Below are 19,376 nucleotides of genomic sequence, written 5' to 3'. Positions count from 1 at the left end.
GGATGAAGTGTCTATTCATGTCTTTTGCCCATTTCTTCACTGGCTTATTTGTTTTTTGGGTGTTGAGTTTGATAAGTGCTTTATAGATTTTGGATACTAACCCTTTATCGGATATCGTTTGCAAATATCTTCTCCCATTCCATCGGTTGCCTTTTAGTTTTGCTGACTGTTTCCTTCACTGTGCAGAAGTTTTTTATCTTGATGAGGTCCCAATAGGTCATTTTTACTTTTGTTTCCCTTGCCTCTGGAGATGTGTTGAGTAAGAAGTTGCTGTGGCCAAGATCAAAGAGGTTTTTACCTGCTTTCTCCTCGAGGATTCTGATGGCTTCCTGTCTTACATTTAGGTCTTTCATCCATTTGGAGTTTATTTTTGTGTATGGTGTAAGAAAGTGGTCCAGGTTCATTTTTCTGCATGTTGCTGTCCAGTTTTCCTAGCACCACTTGCTGAAGAGACTGTCTTTATTCCATTGAATATTCTTTCCTGCTTTGTCAAAGATTAGTTGGCCATAAGTTTATTTATTTTGAAAGAGAGAGAGAGAGGGGCGCCTGGGTGACTCAGTCGGTTGGGCGGCCAACTTCGGCTCAGGTCATGATCTCACGGTCCGTGAGTTCGAGCCCCGCGTCGGGCTCTGTGCTGACAGCTCAGAGCCTGGAGCCTGTTTCGGATTCTGTGTCTCCCTCTCTCTGACCCTCCCCCGTTCATGCTCTGTCTCTCTCTGTCTCAAAAATAAATAAACATTAAAAATTAAAAAAAAAAAAAAGAGAGAGAGAGAGAAAGAGAAAGAGCATGCAGCGAGCAGGGGAGGGGCAGAGAGAGAGAATCCCAAGCAGACTCCATACCCAGCACCAAGCCCCATGTGGGGCTCAATCTCAAATAAACAACCTAAACTTATACCTAAAGGAGCTAGAAAGAGAACAAACAAAACCCAAACCAGCAAATGGAAAGAAATAATAAAAATCAGATCAGAAATAGATGACATACAAACAAACAAAAAAACCACACAATTGAACAGATCAATGAAACAAGGAGCTAATTCTTTTAATCGATCAACAAAATTGATAAACCTCTAGCAAGACTCATTTTATTTTATTTTTTCTTTTAATTTTTTTTAATGTTTACTTATTTTTGAAAGAGAGAGTGAGACAGAGCATGAGCAGGGGAGGGCCAGAGAGAGGGGGAGACAAAGAATTGGAAGCAGGCTCCAGGCTCGGAGCTGTCAGCACAGAGCTGGACGAGGGGCTCGAACCACAAACCGTGAGATCATGACCTGAGCCAAAGTCGGACACTTAACCGACTGAGCCATCCAGGCACCCTACTAGCAAGACTCATTTTAAAGAGAGAGATAGGACCCAAATAAACAAAATTACTAATGAAAGAGGAGAAATAACAATCAACATCACAGAAATACAAGTAATTATAACAAGATATTATGAAAACCTATATGCCAACAAATTGGACAACTTAGAAGAACTGAATAAACTCATAGAAATATATCGTCTACCAAAACCAAAGCAGGAAGAAATAGAAAATTGAACAGACCAATGACCAGGAATGAAATTGAATCAGTAATAAAAAAAAAAAAAAAAACTCCCAAAAAACAAAAGCCCAGGACTAGAGAGCTTCACAGGTGGATTCTACCAAACATTTAAAGAAGACTTAATACCAAAAAAAAAGGGGAATTAATACCCATTCTTCTTAAACTATTCAAAACAATACAAGATGAAGGAAAACTTCCAAATTCATTCTATGAGGCCAGTATCACCCCGATACCAAAGCCAGATAAAGACACCACAAAAAAAGAGAACTGCATACCAATAATTCTAATGAATATAGATGAAAAATCCTCAACAAAATATTAGCAAATTGAATCTAACAATATATTAAAAAAATCAAACACCATGTTCAAATGGGATTTATTCCCAGAATGTAAGGTTAGTTTCATATTTGCAAAACAATCAATGTGATATGTCACATCAATAAGAGAAAGGATAAAAACCATATGACCATTTCAATGGATGCAGAAATAGCATTTCAAAGTGTATCCATTCATGATAAACCGCCCCCCTGCAAAGTAGGTCTAGAGGGAGCATATCTCAACATAATAAAGACCTCATATGAAAAACCTACAGCCAACATCATATTCAATGGTGGAAAACTGAGGGTTTTTCCCCTCTAAGGTAGGAACACAACAAGGGTGTCCACTTTCACCACTTTTTTCACATTTTTAAAGTTTATCTATTTATTTTGAGAGGGAGGGAGGAGGCAGAGAGAAAGAAAAAGAATCCCAAGCAGGTCCTGTGATCAGCACAGAGCCCAACAGGGGACTTGATCCCACTACTGTGACATCATGATCTAAGCCGAAATAAAGAATCAGATGCACAACCAATTGAGCCACCCAGGTGCCCCCACTTCCACCACTTTTATTTAACATAGCACTGGAAGTCATAGCCACAGCAATTAGACAACATAAAGAAATAAAAGGGCATCCAAACTGGTAAGGAAGAAGTAAAACTCTCACTGTTTGCAGATGACATGATGCTATATATAGAAAACCCTAAAAATTCCACCAAAAAACTACTAGAACTGATAAATGAATTTATTAAAGTCACAGGATACAAAATCAATGTACAGAAATCTGTTGCATTCCTAACACTATTATTATAAGAAAAGAATCCCATTTATTGACAGCACCAAAAACAATAGAACATCTAGGAATAAACTTACTAAAGAGATGAAAGACCAGGACTCTGAAAACTAAAAAACACTGATGAAAGAAATTCAACATGACGCAAAAAAATAGACAGACATTTCATGCTCATGTTGGAAGAACAGGTATTATTAAAGTGTCTATACTACCCAGAGCAATCTACAGATTTAATGCAATCTCTATCAAACTACCAACAGCATTTTGCACAGAGCTAGAACAATCATAAAATTTGTATGGAACCACAAAAGACCTGAAGTAGCCAAACCAATCTCAAGAAAGAAAAACAAAACTGGAGGAATCACAATTACAGATTTCAAGTTATATTACACAGCAGGAGTAATTAAAATAGTATGGAACTGGCATAAAAATAGACACATAGATCAATAGAATAGGAAACCCAGAAATAACCCCATAATCATATGGTCAATTAATCTTCAACAAAGGAGGAATGAATATACAATGGCAAAAAGAGTCTCTTCAACAAAAGGTGCTGGGAAAACTGGGCAGCCACAAGCAAACAAAGGAAAATGGATCACTTTCTTCATCATACACAAAAATAAACTGAAAATGGATTAAAGACCTAATGTGAGACCATAAAATCTGAAACTATAAAAAACCTTCAAGAGAGCATAGGCAGCAATCTAACATCAGCTATCACAACATTTTTCTAGATGTGTCTCCTGAGGCAAGGGAAATAAAAGCAAAACTAAACTATTGACTACATCAAGATAAAAAGCTTCTGCAGAATAAAGGATCAACAAAACTAAAAGGCAACCTAAAGAATGGGAGAAGATATTTGCAAACGACATATCCAATAAAGGGTTAGTATCCAAGATATATAAAGAACTGATACAACTCGGGGCGCCTGGGTGGCTCAGTTGGTTAAGCGTCAGACTTCAGCTCAGGTCACGATCTCACGGTCCGTGATTTGGAGTCCCGCGTCGGGCTCTGGGCTGATGGCTCAGAGCCTGGAGCCTGCTTCCGATTCTGTGTCTCCCTCTCTCTCTGCCCCTCCCCCGTTCATGCTCTGTCTCTCTCTGTCTCAAAAATAAACGTTAAAAAAAAATTTAAAAATAAAAAAAAAGAACTGATACAACTCAATACCCAAAAAACAAATAACCCAATTTAAAAAATGAACAATAGACATGAAAAGACATTTCTCCAAAGAAGACATCCAGATGGCCAGCAGACACATGAAGAGATGCTCAATACCACTCATCATCAGGGAAACGCAAATCAAAATTACAATGAGATATCACTTCTTCACACCTGTCAGAATGGCTAAAATCAACAGCCCAATAAACAATAAGTGTTGACCAGGATGTGGAGCAAAAGGAACCCTCATGCACAGTTGGTGGGATGTAAACTAGTGCACCTACTATGGAAAACAGTATGGAGGTTCCTTAAAAAGTTAAAAATAGAACTATCCTACAATCCAGCAATCACACTACCAGTATTTACCCAAAAAAAATACAAAAACACTAATTCAAAGGGATACATGCACCCCTATGTTTATTGCAGCATTATGTACAATAGCCAAACTATGGAAGCAGCCCAAGTGTCCATTGATAGATAAATAGAGAAGATGTGGTATATATAAAATGGAATGTTATTCAGCCATAAAAAAGAATGAAATTTTGCCATTTGCAACAACATGGCTAGAGCTAGGGAATATAATTCTGAGCAAAATAGAGAAAAACAAATACCATATGCTCTCACTCATATGTAGAATTTAAGAAACAAATGAGCAGGGGTGCCTCGGTGGCTCAGTCAGTTAAGCAATAGACTTCGGCTCAGGTCATGATCTCATGGTTCGTGGGTTCAAGCCCCACATTGGTCTCTCTGCTGTCAGTGCAGAGCCTGCTTCAGATCCCCTGTGTCCCTTTATGCCCCTCCTCTCCCCTGCTCACTGGCTCTCTCGAAAGAAAGAAAGAAAGAAAGAAAGAAAGAAAGAAAGAAAGAAAGAAAGAGAAACAAATGAGCAAAGGGATAAAGAGAGAGAGAGAAACCAAGAAACAGACTCTTAAACTCTTAACTATAGAGAACAAACTTATGGTTACCAGGGGAGATGGGTTTGGTGGTGGGGAATAAAGAGTACACTTACCAGCATGCCTGGATGGCTCCATTGGTTGGGTGTCCCACTCTTGATTCAGCTAAGGTCATGATCCCAGGGCCATGAGATCGAGTCCTGCATTGGGCTCTGCACTGAGCATGGAACATTTTTAAGATGCTCTATCTCCCTCTGCCCCTCTCCCCCGCTTGTATGCTCTCTCTTTCTAAAATAAAAAAAACTTAAAAGAACATTTTAAAAAAAGAGTACACTTATGATGAAAATAAATAAAATATTTTTAAAAATAAAAATAAGTCTCTAGGCATTCAGAATCCACAGAGCTGCTATACAGTTTGTGGGATAATCAAAAATCTGAGCATCCTCTGAGAGAGAAGCTTGTTACAGTGGTCGGGAGAACTTTCAGACACCAGCAATGCACCCAGAACTGAGAGCAGAATGAATTAACTCTTCAGAAAGGAGAGGCCAGATCATGTGGTTTATCAAAACCTTCTTCACCAAGTTATGTATTGTTCTACCTGCTCAGGTTTTCAAGCTGGAAGACGCTTAGAAACAGAGATTGGCCCTTTTCAGCAATTTCTCTCTAAGTCCCAGATCTATTCATTCTGGGTGGTGCACCATAAAAAAAGGAAGGACTCAGGGGTAGGAGAGACTGAAGCTAGAATCCTGTCTCAGATACTCATACCATTCAACAAATAAATACTAAGTCCATAGGTTGTGCCAGCTGCTGCTGCTACTATGGTGAGTAAAAACAGACAAGCTCCTTGCCCCTATGGAGTGAACTCCTAATAGGAGAATTTTTTTTAATTTAATTTAATTTTTTAATTCACATCCAAATTATTTAGTATATAGTGCAACAATGATTTTAGGAGTAGATTCCTTAGTGCCCCTTACCCATTTGGCCCATCCCCCCTCCCACAACCCCTCCAGCAACCCTCAGTTTGTTCTCCATATTTATGAGTCTCTTCTATTTTGTCCCCCTCCCTGTTTTTATATTATTTTTGTTTCCCTTCCCTTATGTTCATCTGTTTTGTCTCTTAAAGTCCTCATAAAGTCATATGATTTTTGTCTTTCTCTGACTAATTTCACTGAGCATAATACCCTCCAGTTCCATCCACATAGTTGCAAATGGCAAGATTTCATTCTTTTTGATTGCCAAGTAATACTCCATTGTGTGTGTGTATGTATGTATGTGTATATATATATACCACATCTTCTTTATCCATTCATCCATTGATGGACATGGACATTTGGGCTCTTTCCAGACTTAGGCTATTGTTGATAGTGCTGCTATAAACATGGGGGTGCATGTGCCCCTTTGAAACAGCATACCTGTATCCCTTGGATAAATGCCTAGTAGTGCAATTGCTGGGTGGTAGGTTAGTTCTATTTTTAGTTTTTTGAGGAACCTCCATACTGTTTTCCAGAGTGGCTGCACCAGTTTGCATTCCCACTAGTAGGAGAATTACGTAATCATGCAAATAAATGCAATTGCACTGGACGGGCCAGGGAAGGACAAGGCCAGGGAAGACTTCCCAGGGGGAAGTGGTGCTTGATCTGAGAGCTAATGAATTGATAGTTAAGTAGCCTAAAAGGATGTTAAAAATGATACAGCAGGCCCAAAATGGAGTCACTTATGTGAAGCCCCACACTGCAAAACCAGGACTTATTAGTGTCAGCTCTCCCACAAATAGAATCTGAAACTAGTAAATCAGGAATTGCCTAATCAGCACTAGTTAGGTAATCTGCCTGCTAGACCCCTGCTATCCCCTAAAGGAAAGTAACCTAGCAATAGCCAACCTGCTTTTTTGCCTAGTACAACCTCTTGTTCCTGCATCTGCCTCTGAAAGTCTTTCATTTTGTACAGCTCTTCAGAGCTCTCCTCAATCTTCTAGAGTGGATGCTGCTTGATTCATGAATCACTGTATAAGATCTTGAAAGTTTACTGAGTTGAGGGGCACCTGGGTGGCTCAGTTAAGCATTCAACTTCAGCTCAGGTCATGATCTCATAGTTCTCAGGTTCAAGCCCCACATTGGGCTCTGTGCTGTCAGTGTGGCGCCTACTTCAGATCCTCTGTCTTCCTCTCTCTCTGCCCCTCCCCTGCTCGCTCGCTCTCTCTCTCTCTCACACACACGCACACTCTCTCTCTCTCTCTGTCTCCAAAATAAATAAACACTAAAACAAATAAAATTTACTGAGTTGAATTTTGTGGGTTTTTTTAAGTTTTTTAATGTTTATTTATTTTTGAGAGAGAGAGAGAGACAGAGTGTGAGCAGGGGAGGGACAGAGAGAGAGAAAGACAGAGTCCGAAGCAGGCTCCAGGCTCTGAGCTGTCAGCACAGCACAGAGCCTGATGCGGGGCTCGAACTCACAACCGCAAGATCATGACCTGAGTTGAAGTCGGTTGCTTAACTGACTGAATCACCCAGGCACCCCGAATTTTGTTTTGTAATAGGGAGAAGGAAGAATATTCCAGATGAAGAAAAAGAATGCATAAAGGCACGATGACAGGAGAGAACGTGCATGTGCCAGAGCCTGAGAGCAGACCAGTGAGGTAGAGTGAAGAAGGTTTCAGAGGAGGGGATACATGTGAGAGATATGAAGCTCAAAAGACAGGACTCGGCAATAGCAGTTAGGAATACTTTCGTGGAATGAACAGACAATCTGACCAACAGTGGCTTGAACACATGAGAGTGTGTGTGTACATGTATGTGTGTGCATGTTTCCTCAGATAAGAAGTTTCCTGAGACAAGAAAAAGACAGTAAGAATTCCAGAAGTAAGGGGGATTTGAATAGGAGTTCAGTGATGCCAGGGCCAACATGAAGCTCTTTTTCCAGCTAAATCCAGCTCCATGCTTCATGATCAAATCCAAGGCAGGAAGAATTGGAAAAGGGGGCAAAATTCAAGACAACAGTCTCTTTTATCAGGAAAGGAAAACCTTTCTCAAACCACCCTCCTCCTCCAGCAGACCTAACTGTGTAATCAGGCCACTTTTAGCTGCCAGGGAAGCTGGAAGTTCAACTGTTTGGCTTTTCTATCCTCTTTAGAAAAAAATGGAAAAGGTAGAAGAGGATTGGGAATGCATGTTGAGTTAGTCAATTCACAGTGAGTTTGCAAGTACAGGGTGGGGGAGTGAACAACTGGATGGTTGATATCATTCTGATTAGATAATATTGCAACATAGTGAGTTCAGTTTTGGGAATATTGAGCTTGAAGGTATATGGTAAACTGAATCCCTGGAACCTGTGAATATTACTGCCTATGGCAAAAGGCACTCTGCAGAAATGATTAAATTAAATTTTGAGAAAGGGAGATTATTTTGTATTATCCAGGTGGGCCCTAGATGTAATCACATGTGTCCTCACAAGAGGGAAGCACAGGGAGATTTGAGCCCAGAAGAACACTAGATGTGACAATAGAAGGAAGAGGTTACAGATGTGAGGAAGGGGCCAAGGAATTCAGACAACTTCAAAAACTAAAAGAAAATAGATTCTCCCCTCAGAGCCTCCAGAAGGAATCAATGACACCTTAACTTTAAGGTGTCACAAGCCTGTCGAGATTGATTTTAGACTTCTGACCTCGAGAACTGTAAGAGAATAAATTTGTGCTGTTTTAAGCTTATGCTTTAAGTTTGTGGTAATTTGTTACAGCAAGAATAGGAAACTAATGCAAGTTGCCTTTAAAAGATCTAAGAGAGGTCAGTTAGGCACTTGCATATAAGGGTCTGGAGGTGAAAGAAGAGGGCTAGGCATGAGGTCTACATCTGAGTGTCATATTCAAGTGTGTAGCATTTGAAGATGTAGGAGGGCATAAGCTCCTATGAGGAGAGTGACACTGTCACCTACATGCTGTGCATGTTTCAGCAAGATACTTAACTTCTCTGAAACATTATTTATTGAGCCTTTATTCTGTCCTGGCACCATACAGACCTATTTACGTGCACTCATTCAATACTCTCAGCCATTTTATGAGGTAGACACCATTTTTATCTATTTACAGAACAGGAAACTGAGGTTTAGAGAGATTAGTCATGTGTCCAAGATCAGACAGTACATGATGTAGTAAGACTAACTCCATTCCTCATGCCTTGGCCCTTATAGCCCATGCACCAGCAGCACTGGCACGATCTAGGAGTCTGTTAGTCCTACTGAATCAGAATCTTCACAAGATTCCCAAGTTATTTATACTTTGTGTGACAAGCACTAGACTCTAGCCTGCGTCCAGAATGGGTTCCACTCTGGCAGGTGGCGCACCAAGAACCTAACTCCGAGTTCTAGAAGCACAGACGTTTTACACCTCTGCATCTTTGCTCACACCATTCTCTACCTGGAGCTGACACTTCTGTTCAGGTGCCTGCATTAGGCACCTCCAGGATTCTCAGGTGCTTTCGACTACAGCAACTCTCGGGTTACAATGCTGTCTCCTCCACTACGTCTCCGGTGCAAGAAGATACAGTCCTCTCTCGCCTAGGTGCCCCAACGCCGGGTTTTGCCAGGCAAAATGCAGGAAACGCCAGAGCAGACACCCAGCAACTATTTAAAGATAAGTATGAAGCAGCTAACGAAACTTAACTTGTCGCCAACTTAACTTGTCGCCGTAAGAAATCCGCGCAGACACTGTCACGCCCTGCCAAGCCCTGGAGTGAGACGGGGCGGTGAAAGGACAGTTAGCGGGAGGTTTAAATGACACAGCACTTGAGTCCCACGGCCGGACTGGCTGAGCGCATGCGCGCAGCGGCCTAGGCGCCGCCTCAGACGGCCTTTCCCGCATGCGCGGGAGCCCGGATGTGGATCCAGTTGGTTGAAAGCGCCGGGCGCTACAGTAATGGCCGCTCTCGGAATTGCGATGGGTGGTGGCAATTGGTTTTCGGCTTTGGCGCTCGGGGTGACTCTCCTCAAATGCCTTCTCATCCCCACATAGTAAGGGACCCGCACCACGGTTGGTCAAAGCGGGAGAGAGAAGCGAGGATGCCCGTGGGTGGGAGGAGGAAAGGGAACTTGAACGCTCCTGTAGGCTCCGCTATGCTTTTGCTAAGCTTCCCGCTCCGCCGATTGATTGTTACTTGACCTGAGAACTAGATCATAGCCCTGGATGGCTAGGTTCAGGCTTGGCGCTGACTGAGTTAAATGTTTTTAAGCCTTGGGTCTTCATCCTTAATATGCAGATTAAGAACACTCAGCTCCACCATTCGTTCAGCTGTATTTAACAGTTGTCTGCTGGGCTAGGCACTAGAGATCCAGTGGTGAGAAAGACATTTCCGATTCTTGCCCTCGATAGATTAGTGGGGGCAGACAAAAACGAATGTTTCAGATTGTGATAGGATGTATAAAAGAAATTGACTACAGGTCAAGGCTTTACCCCTCTTTTAGGAGGTGATGTTTGAGTTAAAATTTGAAGGATGAAAGAGAATAAGCCATGTAAAAATCAGTTCAAGCATAGGAGAGAATAAGTGTAAATGCCCTGTGGTAGGAAAAAAAACTCAAGAGCATTCTGGGAACAGTAAGTGACCCTTGTTGCTGAAGAGCATGATGGGAGGAAGAGAATGGCACAGGATGAGGTGGACAGTGGCCAGATCACACAGGATTAGATTGCTATTTGAAAAATAGAGGGGCAAGGCTGAAAGCATGGAAACCAGTTAGGAAGTATCCACCAAGTAATATGTATACTGTGGGTACTCAATATTAGCTTCCACCATCTGTTCATCCTTCCTAACTCTTATCCCATCATTTATCCTTTCATTCCTTTTCTCCCTTCCTTCCAGGTCTCCCCACCCCTTCCCAGTTTAGGTTTTGGTTTACTGGTATCATTTGGTTCAAGTTCTTGGTGATATCCTGCTGGGTATGGAAGAACTGTATGGATAGAGTGTGCATTTATACTGATGTGTCTATGTAATTATATAAGCAATGAAATGTGTGTAGGTTTAGCAAAATGACTTACAGGGACTTAGAAAAAGGAGTTGGTCGGTTGAACTTTCTGTGCAACTGAAAATAAATAAGAAACATATCTCCATTTTAAAAGCAAATTGGAAAAAAAATGTTTCTAAAATGAAGAAATTCCTTTCAAATCGGAGTGAAAGGGAATTCTTTTTTTTTTTTAACTGTAGATCTGTGTATATAAAGTAATGTTTCTTGCTTTAGTTACTTCAGGGTTGTTACTTTCAATACTGCTCTTAGTCCAGGATTAAGAGCATATATAGTTGTAGTTAATGTTCTGCTTCTCAACTGCAAAACCCTGGGATGTGAGAGGGAAGGACTACAGCATTACGGTATTACAGGATAAATGTAAATATAGTGAACAAACTGTTAACTGCTTTTTGTATACCATGTACTGGGCTAGGTACTACAGGGGAGGACAAAATGGATATGATCACTAATCCTATAAAGGGTATAGTTTAGTAGGATAACAGTTCCAGCAACAAATTAAAGTAAATATGTAATTACACAACTACACTTGTATTAAGTGTTATGAAGAAAATTAGCCAGCAATCCTGTAGGAAAGTACTGTATGATCAAATGTTTAATCATATAAATAGAATGTATTGTGTGCAAGTGTATCAAAATTCTTTTATTTCGTCATTCACTTCATTATGCTCTTGTTATGATGTGCTGAACAGGGAACATGGTTAGTGAAAGAAAGATAAACCTGGCTGTTACTACAAAATTAGTTTAACAATGTTTAAAGAACACAACTTTTTTATCTGTCTCATAATTTGGACCTCTTGTGTACATACTGCTAATAACATGAAGACCTTTCTCTGCACTATATGCAAATGGTAACTAAACAAAGCCACTTTGAATCCTTAAAGGTTCTTTCCAGGTTTATGACAGTAATTGTGTTAACGTTTTATGGTGCCTAGTATTGACACAGTGTTATATATCTATATTAAACAGATGAATCCATTTAAAAAAAAGTGTTATAAGGGGAAAGAATGGGATTTTATAAGGGGACTAACTAGGGAGACTTACTTAGATTGGGTGTCAAGGAAAGTCTCAGGAATTGACATGTAATTGGAGGCCTGAAGACCACGCCCAGTACATGTCTTTTGATAAACATATGTAAATGTATTTCTGTTGACTACTGAATATACTTAGAAATTAAAATACTAGATCAGTTTTGAATTGTGATTTTGAGGAATCCATAGGAAATTAAGGGGACATTGTCAGCAGGAATTTGGAGATACCTATCTCTAGAACTCAGGAGAGAGATCAAGCTTGTACTGTGGTTTGGAAGTCATCATTATACCGTTAATAATGGAAGCAATAAGAATGAATAAGATTGTCCAGAGTAGAATAAGTTGCATAAAAAGAGGACCAAGAACTGAACATAGGGGATCATCAGCGTTTACCTGATGAATATTGGAATGGAAAGCCATGAAAGTTGGCTAGGAAACTCAGGAGATAGCTGACACTGGAAAGGTTGTATAAAACATTGCAAAGTGTTAATCGGGTTTTGCTGTGGAACTCGTTGACTTTGATGATGAGTGGTTAACTCCACAGGAATGTGTTGAGCCCATCTGTATATCAGGTGCTGTTCAAGACGTGGAAGGGGAATACTGCAGTAGACAAATGGGAAAAGAAAATTATTCTAAAGAGGGGAGAAAGGCACAGAATATGCCACCCCAAAATATGTCTCTTTGCCATAAGGATTATTTGGGGCTGATTATTTGGAGAAACTGCAGATACAGGAGAAGCTCTGAAAACAGTAGAAGTTACCCTTTTAATAAGATTTGTAAGTTTTTCCTTTTTATAAGGAAAATTTATGTGAGAAAGGGGGCCTGTACCAGAAAGAGAGCTGTTACCAGAGATCACTTTTCCACCTGAGAGACTTATCTGCTGGCAGGGTGACCTTTGTGCACCAAACATCTTCTCACTTGAATTCCTTCTCCCCATTTGAAGCCCCAGGCTCCTATCCCTGTCCTTAGTTCAGGGTGGTATATGAGCCTTAATCATTTGGCCACCGTTTAAGCCTCATGTCTTTCTCATCTCTTTTCGGGCTCCCATATATACATATATTATTAAAATTGGCTTTTTTTTTTCTCCTGTTAAATTTGTCTTATGTCAGTTTAATTCTTAGACCAGCTACAGAACTTAGAAGGGTAGAAGAGAAAATGTTTCTTTCCCTGCAGGAGAGATTCTTGACTATATTTACACATAGTGAGGAATTAGGAGACATGGGAAAGGCAGGGCAGGGGCCTTTTCTCACCTTCTCCATCTGATGAACTCCTACTCATCCTTGAAGTTCTAGCTGGTGTGTGAAGCATTTTCCAGATATGAATATTGTTAGAATTCTTTGTGAACAAGAGTAAGTGACCTCTGAGCAATAGCCAGAGGACCTCCCTTAAGAAAGAGTATGGGATTTTGCCCAGCCCTTTAGATAACTCCAAGAACCTTTTCACTTACTTGTAGATCCCCAACTTTTCCAGAAGGAGGTCTGGCTTCAGATAAGTGAGGTGTCTCAGGATTATGTAATGCCTGTTTGTGTTTTTAGAGGATCATGAACTGTGGCTGTATAGGAGTGTTAGTCCATTTAAAAGCATAATTTTAGAAATGTGAAATTGATAAATGTAACAAAATCTCATTTTACTCATCTGATTACTTTGAATAGCCATTCCACAGATTTTGAAGTACACCGAAACTGGCTTGCTATCACTCACAGTTTGCCAGTATCACAGTGGTATTATGAGGTAAGTTAAATTTTCACTTTTTTGGTGGATTGTCTTTTACAGTGATGTGTGAAATCATATAAGTCTTACTGATATCAGAAGTTTTCCATGTGATTATAGCTCTAATTAATCTTTATAAAAATTGTACTTTTTCCTCAGTTCTGTCCTCTGGCACTATTAGGGAATCCCTGTACTTCAAAATGAGTTTCCCAAACAATAAATTAGAAAGTATAATATTCGCCGCACCCCTTTTGAAAGAATTTGGGACTGGGAAAGAGGAATAATTAGATTCCAGGCCTGGCTCTGTCACAGCATAGAAAATATATTTCATTTCTCTGAGCCTTAGTTTCTCATCTGGCACATAAAGATTAGGAATTAATTATTTCTAAGATCCTGCTAATCCCCACTATTTATGAAAAAAGAAATAATCAAATGTGACATATAGGTTTCTGATAATATACAAACCATTCTCTTCTATTATTTTTGAAAACTATGTATTTTTATTTCTGGTATGAATTACTAAGTTGCATATGATATTTCAGAAGTGTCTTGATCAAAAATAGCACTCTGCTGCAGGGAGGTTTTTTTAAGACAATCTGCAAAGTTTTCTCTTAATTCATTGTTGCTTTTGGGGTTTGTTTGTTTGTTTGTTGTCAGATCAGAATAGTCCTTTGTACCAAAAAAGCTTAAGAACAATTGACCTAAGGGACCGAGTTCTTCTCACATAATAACATTATAAGTATTTGATAGGAATGCTAAGGATCTTTAAGTAATTGCTTTAGTATAAGATAGGTCAGTTTGCATGTATACATATCCATTAGAAGACATTTTGTGTGGCCTAGCAGTCAAAAGTTTGGGGCTGTGATTCCAGACCACCTCTCCATGACTTTCAGTTCTGCCAGCTAACACCCATGCTGAGTGACTGTGGGCAAACTGCTTGACCTCTCAAAGCCTCAACATCCCTAACTATTAAATGATAATAAGTATTAGAGTGAAATGAATATGATGCTTATAATCCTTAGCACAGTGCTTGGAACAGAAGTGCTCAGTAAACATTAAGAGTTATTAAGAATTAGCATTATTCATATCATGACCCTTAGACTGTAAATAAGAAGGCAGCCCCCTGTCTTCTCTTTCTCTCTGACCATTCCTTCCTTGTCTCCTTTGTTAACTTTTCCTCATCTGTACACCCTTTAAACAGCTGGTACTCTAGGGTTCTCTTTGTGGTACAGAATTTCAATTCTCTAACTCTTTCTGGATGTTCTTTCATGTGTTCCTATAACCTTCACCATTGTCTGTTAACTTAGGATTCCTAGAACACTATTTAGGCCAAAGCTGTCTTCTTTATCAATTTATTTTAGATAAAAGAGTCTTATATAAAAGATACTCTTGTGGTACCTGGCTGGCTCAGTCAGTAGAGCATGCAGCTCTTGATTTCAGGGTTGTGAGTTCAAGCCCCACATTGGACATAGAGCTTACTAAAGGAAAAAAAAAGTATTCTTGTAATGGTATACTTCTTTGTTCTTCCTGCTCTGCTCAAAAATAACCACAAGAGCCAATAAGGAGCAAAACTCAGTTGTGGGCAAGGCTTGACTATATGAGACAAGAACCTCACAGTAGGGGATAAGGCTGGAGAGGCACATGAGGTCAGGTCTGGAAGGGTCTCTCTGACATGGTAAGGAGAGTGAACATGTGAGCAGTGGACTACCTAACTGTGACTTCAAACCTACCTTTCTGCTCTGGCTTCAGCTTAAATTGATTGGTCGACTGGTTGGGAAAGACACCAAAGAGACCCACAGTAAATACTTGTGGAATGAACACAGTTGTTTTGAATCTTCATATGAAGAAGTTGGATATTTCTTTTTTTTTTCTTTAAAGTTTATTGGTTTATTTTGAGAGATAGAGAGCATGCGCATGCACACACGTGAGTGGGAGAGGGGCAGAGAGAAGGAAAGAGAATCCCAAGCAGGCTCCAGTGCCATCAGTGAAGAGCCCAACATGGGTCTCAAACTCTCAGACCCTAAGATCATGACCGGAGTTGAAATCAAGAGTCAGATGATTAACCAACTGAGCCACCCAGGTGCTGTGAGGTTAGATGTTTCTATATCTGAAGAAATAGCTCTTCTTGAGAGCAAGATAGAGTTGCTCATATTAAGCGGTGTGGTAAGCAGCCAAGGGCGTTGCACCTAAGACCAGATATCATGAAACCAGCACAGGCTGACAACTCCTAGAACTGATAACCAGCAGAACCAGAAGAAGCCTGCAAAGACCCAAGACTGATTAAGCTCCTTTAAAAAGGGAGGACTTTTGCAGCAAACTGTCAGACTCTCCAGAGGTTGAATACAGTGAAAGGGTCAGTGGGTCTTTGCAGGCTTCTTCTGGTTCTGCTGGTTATCAGTTCTGGGAGTTGTCAGCATGTTCTGGTTTCATGATAGATGGTCTTAGTTGCAACGCCCTTGGCTGCTTACCACACTACTTGACATGAGTCACTGCTTGACATGAGTGACTCCATCTTGCTCTCTACAGCTCTGTTGTACTAGCTTACTGAGCTAATGGATTTGGAGTCAGAAGCCTCAGATTTTAGTTCCACTTCTGCCAAATATTAGTTAAGTGATGGAACTGTTTACTTGGGAGGAAATGATAGCTAATAGCCTAACTGGCTTCCCAAAAACTGTTGAGGTAAGAAAGTGGCCCAGATGGAAATCCTTGAGGTCCAGAGAACCTTCTCAGCTAGATTTGGAAAGTCTTTGTGTGGGGAATAGGAGCAGCATGTAGAGAGCCTCTGAGTGGTATGGAATTGGGAATAGCAAAGAAACGACAGGGACATTTTATTTTGGAAAAATGGCCATCTCCCAGGCAGCACCTGTCCCTCCCAGTTTTTTTCAATGCTTTTCCTAGTCCCCATTTTATTTAAAGTAATAAATGTTCCAAATAAGGTAAAGTAGGACAAAACCTTTTACACTTCTGTAGAGTAAATGGCTATTTCAGGGTAGAGTGAACTCTGACATAGAAACTGTAGCTGGGAACTGCATATGTTAAAGTTTAAGTTGATGTTGACTTTCCTGGAATTATATGGAGCAGTGATTTCTAAATTTGTTTCTTAAATATCTATACCCTAGCAAGAAAACATTAAAAAAAAATTTTTTAAGTTTATTTATTTTGAGAGACCGAGCACATACAGGGAGGGGCAGAGGGAGAGGGAGAGAGAGAGAATCCCAAGTAGCTTCTGCACTATGCAGAGCCCGATGCAGGTCTCCAACTCACAAACCGTGAGATCATGACCTGAGCTGAAATCAAGAGCTGGACGCTTAACCTACTGAGCCACCCAGATACCCCGCAAGAAAACATTTTGATCATTTACTACTCCATGTGAGTTTATTTATAAATTATAAAAGTACTGCCTTATTAACATACTATTAAAAGTAGACATTAAACAGGATGAAATTAAAAAATAGAATTTCTAACTTTTCTTTCTCCAATTTAATAGCTCATCTTGTTTACACTCCCCATTGGAAACTTGGGATTAGGGAAGGAACTTTTCATAGAGAATTTAGTGGGTGGGTTCATAGCCTGAGTGCTTAAGACATACAACCTCTGGGTTTGCCTCAGATCTGAGGCTTTCTACATGTTGGTACCTGCAGGGGGAGGAAACAAGCTACTTCTTATCTGGACCCAAAGTTGTCATTTAGCCTTACCATGAACAAAGAGCTAACAAGTAGTTTGTCAGAGTCTCTCTCACCTCATTTTATACCACAGAGCGACCCTAAATAGTAGTCCCTATGAGCACCCAGTTAGTACCCAGTGAACCTTCAGTGCAATTCCAGAAGGAGAGGAATTTCCCATTGAAAAGAGCAACAAATACAGAGTAGGGAGATTATTATTACCATCTGAGCTCTTAGAGGTGCAAGGTCTGAGTTTAGTTTTAGGGACATCCTATGGTGATAGCAATAATTTTTTAAATGATAAATAATATTTACGGACACTTTGTTTCTGGTTCAATACTATGTAAATAGTATTTGAAATGCATATGTAAAATTTAATGCAGTAATGAGGTAGGTGCATCCCTGTTGTTTGGGTGAGGAAATGGAGACCTAGAGTAATCTAACAAAACATAATATCCTGAAGTTATATATTTCATATACTCTCTATTTCATATGATCTGTATTTTCATTTACTCATTAGTGATTGCTTATTTATTTAACTGATGATTTTTTCATACTTAATATATCAGGCACTTACTAAAGGTTCAGAATACAGAAATGGCAAAGAGTGACTTTTGCTCTCTTAATCTCAGTATCTGATAACCTATAAGAACAAAAGATAAATAGCATTTGTGTTACCTTTTGTCATTCATAACTGTGTTTCATATGTATTATATCAATTAACCCTCACACTACCTCATTTTACGAATAGAGAAGTTGAGTCTCTGAGACAGAACTTGAACCCAAGCTAGTGAATCATTTGTTATACCATAGCTCCCTTTTTATATTTACATGAGTAGCACCATGTCAGAACCAAGGTTATTATTGCAAGTTTCATTAATTTTCTTTGAAATATAGTTAATTCTATTTAAGGAAAATTGAAGACCATTATTAAATAACTTAGGAACCAGGTTTTGGTGGTCTGCTCAGTCTTACATAGAAATTACTCAATAATTTAATCATTTCTTTAAAGTTGTTTTGTTTTTTTTTTTAATCTCTGTACTCATTGTGGGACTTGAACTCACAATCCCAAAATCAAGAGTCGCACACTCTTCCAACTGAGCCAGCCAGGCACCCCTAGGTCATATTTTGAATGCAATTTTATTTCATGTGCTTTTTTAAAGACTAGAGAGTGAGGATTTTCAGTCTTTACACCAACTTTGTTTATTCAGTTATTTAGGATATGTTCTATTTTTTTATTTTTACAGGCAACTTCAGAATGGACCTTGGATTATCCGCCTTTTTTTGCGTGGTTTGAGTATGCCCTGTCACATGTTGCCAAATATTTTGATCAAGAGATGCTGAATCTCCATAATCTGAACTATTCCAGCTCGAGAACCTTACTTTTCCAGAGATTTTCTGTCATCTTTACAGATGCACTCTTTGTGTATGCTGTCCACGAGTAAGTCTGAGAATGTCATTTTGTGTGGAAGGTGTTGAGGACATAATACAATATTAAGTAGTATTAACTGGTTCCTCATTTGAGAGAAACAAAGCTCACGTGATAGCAAATTCTAGAATAGTTCTGAACTCTGTTACTGTGTTTTAAACTGTACAGTGAGTAATTACAGTAGGTAGGCTAGCTATATCTTGTGGAAGACAATGGGGAATGAGGTGGGATTACAAGGCAGAGGCAGAACAAGAGATTGTGAGTGTTCTGAGGAGTAGTCTCACGTAGAGTTCCATGACCATTTCTCCTGCTCAGAATGGCTCCATATGCTTTTCTTTCCTTTCTTGTAACCGGCCCCCAGAGGCTTCTGTGACCTACCCTATTCTTTAGGATACACACACATACATACAGCACACGCACTCATGTACACATACTCATTGTGCTGACCACCAATGGAGTGCCCATTCTAGTAAACTCAGGAAACCTTACTGAGTGCTTTTAGTTGTTGTTTCTGGACTCTTTCCTTCATGAAGACTCTTCACTAACTTAAAAAAAAATTTTTGTAACATTTATTCATTTTAGAGAAACAGAGCACAGGCAGGGGGGAGGGGCAGAGAGAGAGGAGACAGAATCTGAAGCAGACTCCAGGCTCTGAACTCTCAGTACATGAGCTATGAGATCATGACCTGAGCCGAAGTCTGACCCTTAACCGACTGAGCCACCAGGCGCCTTAGACTCTTCACTAATTTTAAGTTATGTTTATATTTTATATTTTTATGCTTTGCATCTTTTACTTATAAATTAATTTTAGTTGACTAGACATATATACAATGTCTTGCACAGTG

General features: G+C 39.7%; 1 protein-coding gene and 1 long non-coding RNA gene across 6 annotated transcripts in view; one reads left to right on the top strand and one right to left on the bottom strand.

The window, feature by feature from the left end:
- Positions 1-301: 301 nt before the first annotated feature.
- On the bottom strand, positions 302-4,980 carry LOC125914566 (uncharacterized). Its single transcript, XR_007455339.1, has 2 exons — positions 4,813-4,980; positions 302-716 (listed from the first exon to the last, which is right to left on the bottom strand). It is a non-coding gene; the product is annotated as an uncharacterized LOC125914566 (long non-coding RNA).
- A 4,582-nt stretch (positions 4,981-9,562) lies between these two features.
- Positions 9,563-19,376, top strand: part of ALG8 (ALG8 alpha-1,3-glucosyltransferase) — a 40,062-nt gene continuing 30,248 nt past the window's right edge. For 3 of the 5 annotated variants that reach the window (XR_007455327.1, XM_049619790.1, XM_049619780.1), the window contains exons 1-3: positions 9,563-9,697; positions 13,383-13,461; positions 18,350-18,543. Coding sequence is in view for 4 of the 5 variants with exons in the window: in XM_049619790.1 (XP_049475747.1) it covers positions 9,603-9,697; positions 13,383-13,461; positions 18,350-18,543 (368 nt within the window). In the remaining variant the exon portion in view is untranslated. Of the gene's footprint in view, positions 9,698-13,382; positions 13,462-18,349; positions 18,544-19,376 lie in introns of those variants that run through there. The other 2 variants (XM_049619800.1, XM_049619808.1) reach the window with 2 other exon arrangements.

Source organism: Panthera uncia, chromosome D1, assembly GCF_023721935.1.
Source record: "Panthera uncia isolate 11264 chromosome D1, Puncia_PCG_1.0, whole genome shotgun sequence".
Classification (NCBI taxonomy): Eukaryota; Metazoa; Chordata; class Mammalia; order Carnivora; family Felidae; genus Panthera; species Panthera uncia.
The sequence above is the reverse complement of the archived record's forward strand: the minus strand, read 5'-3'. Positions and strand labels throughout refer to the sequence as shown.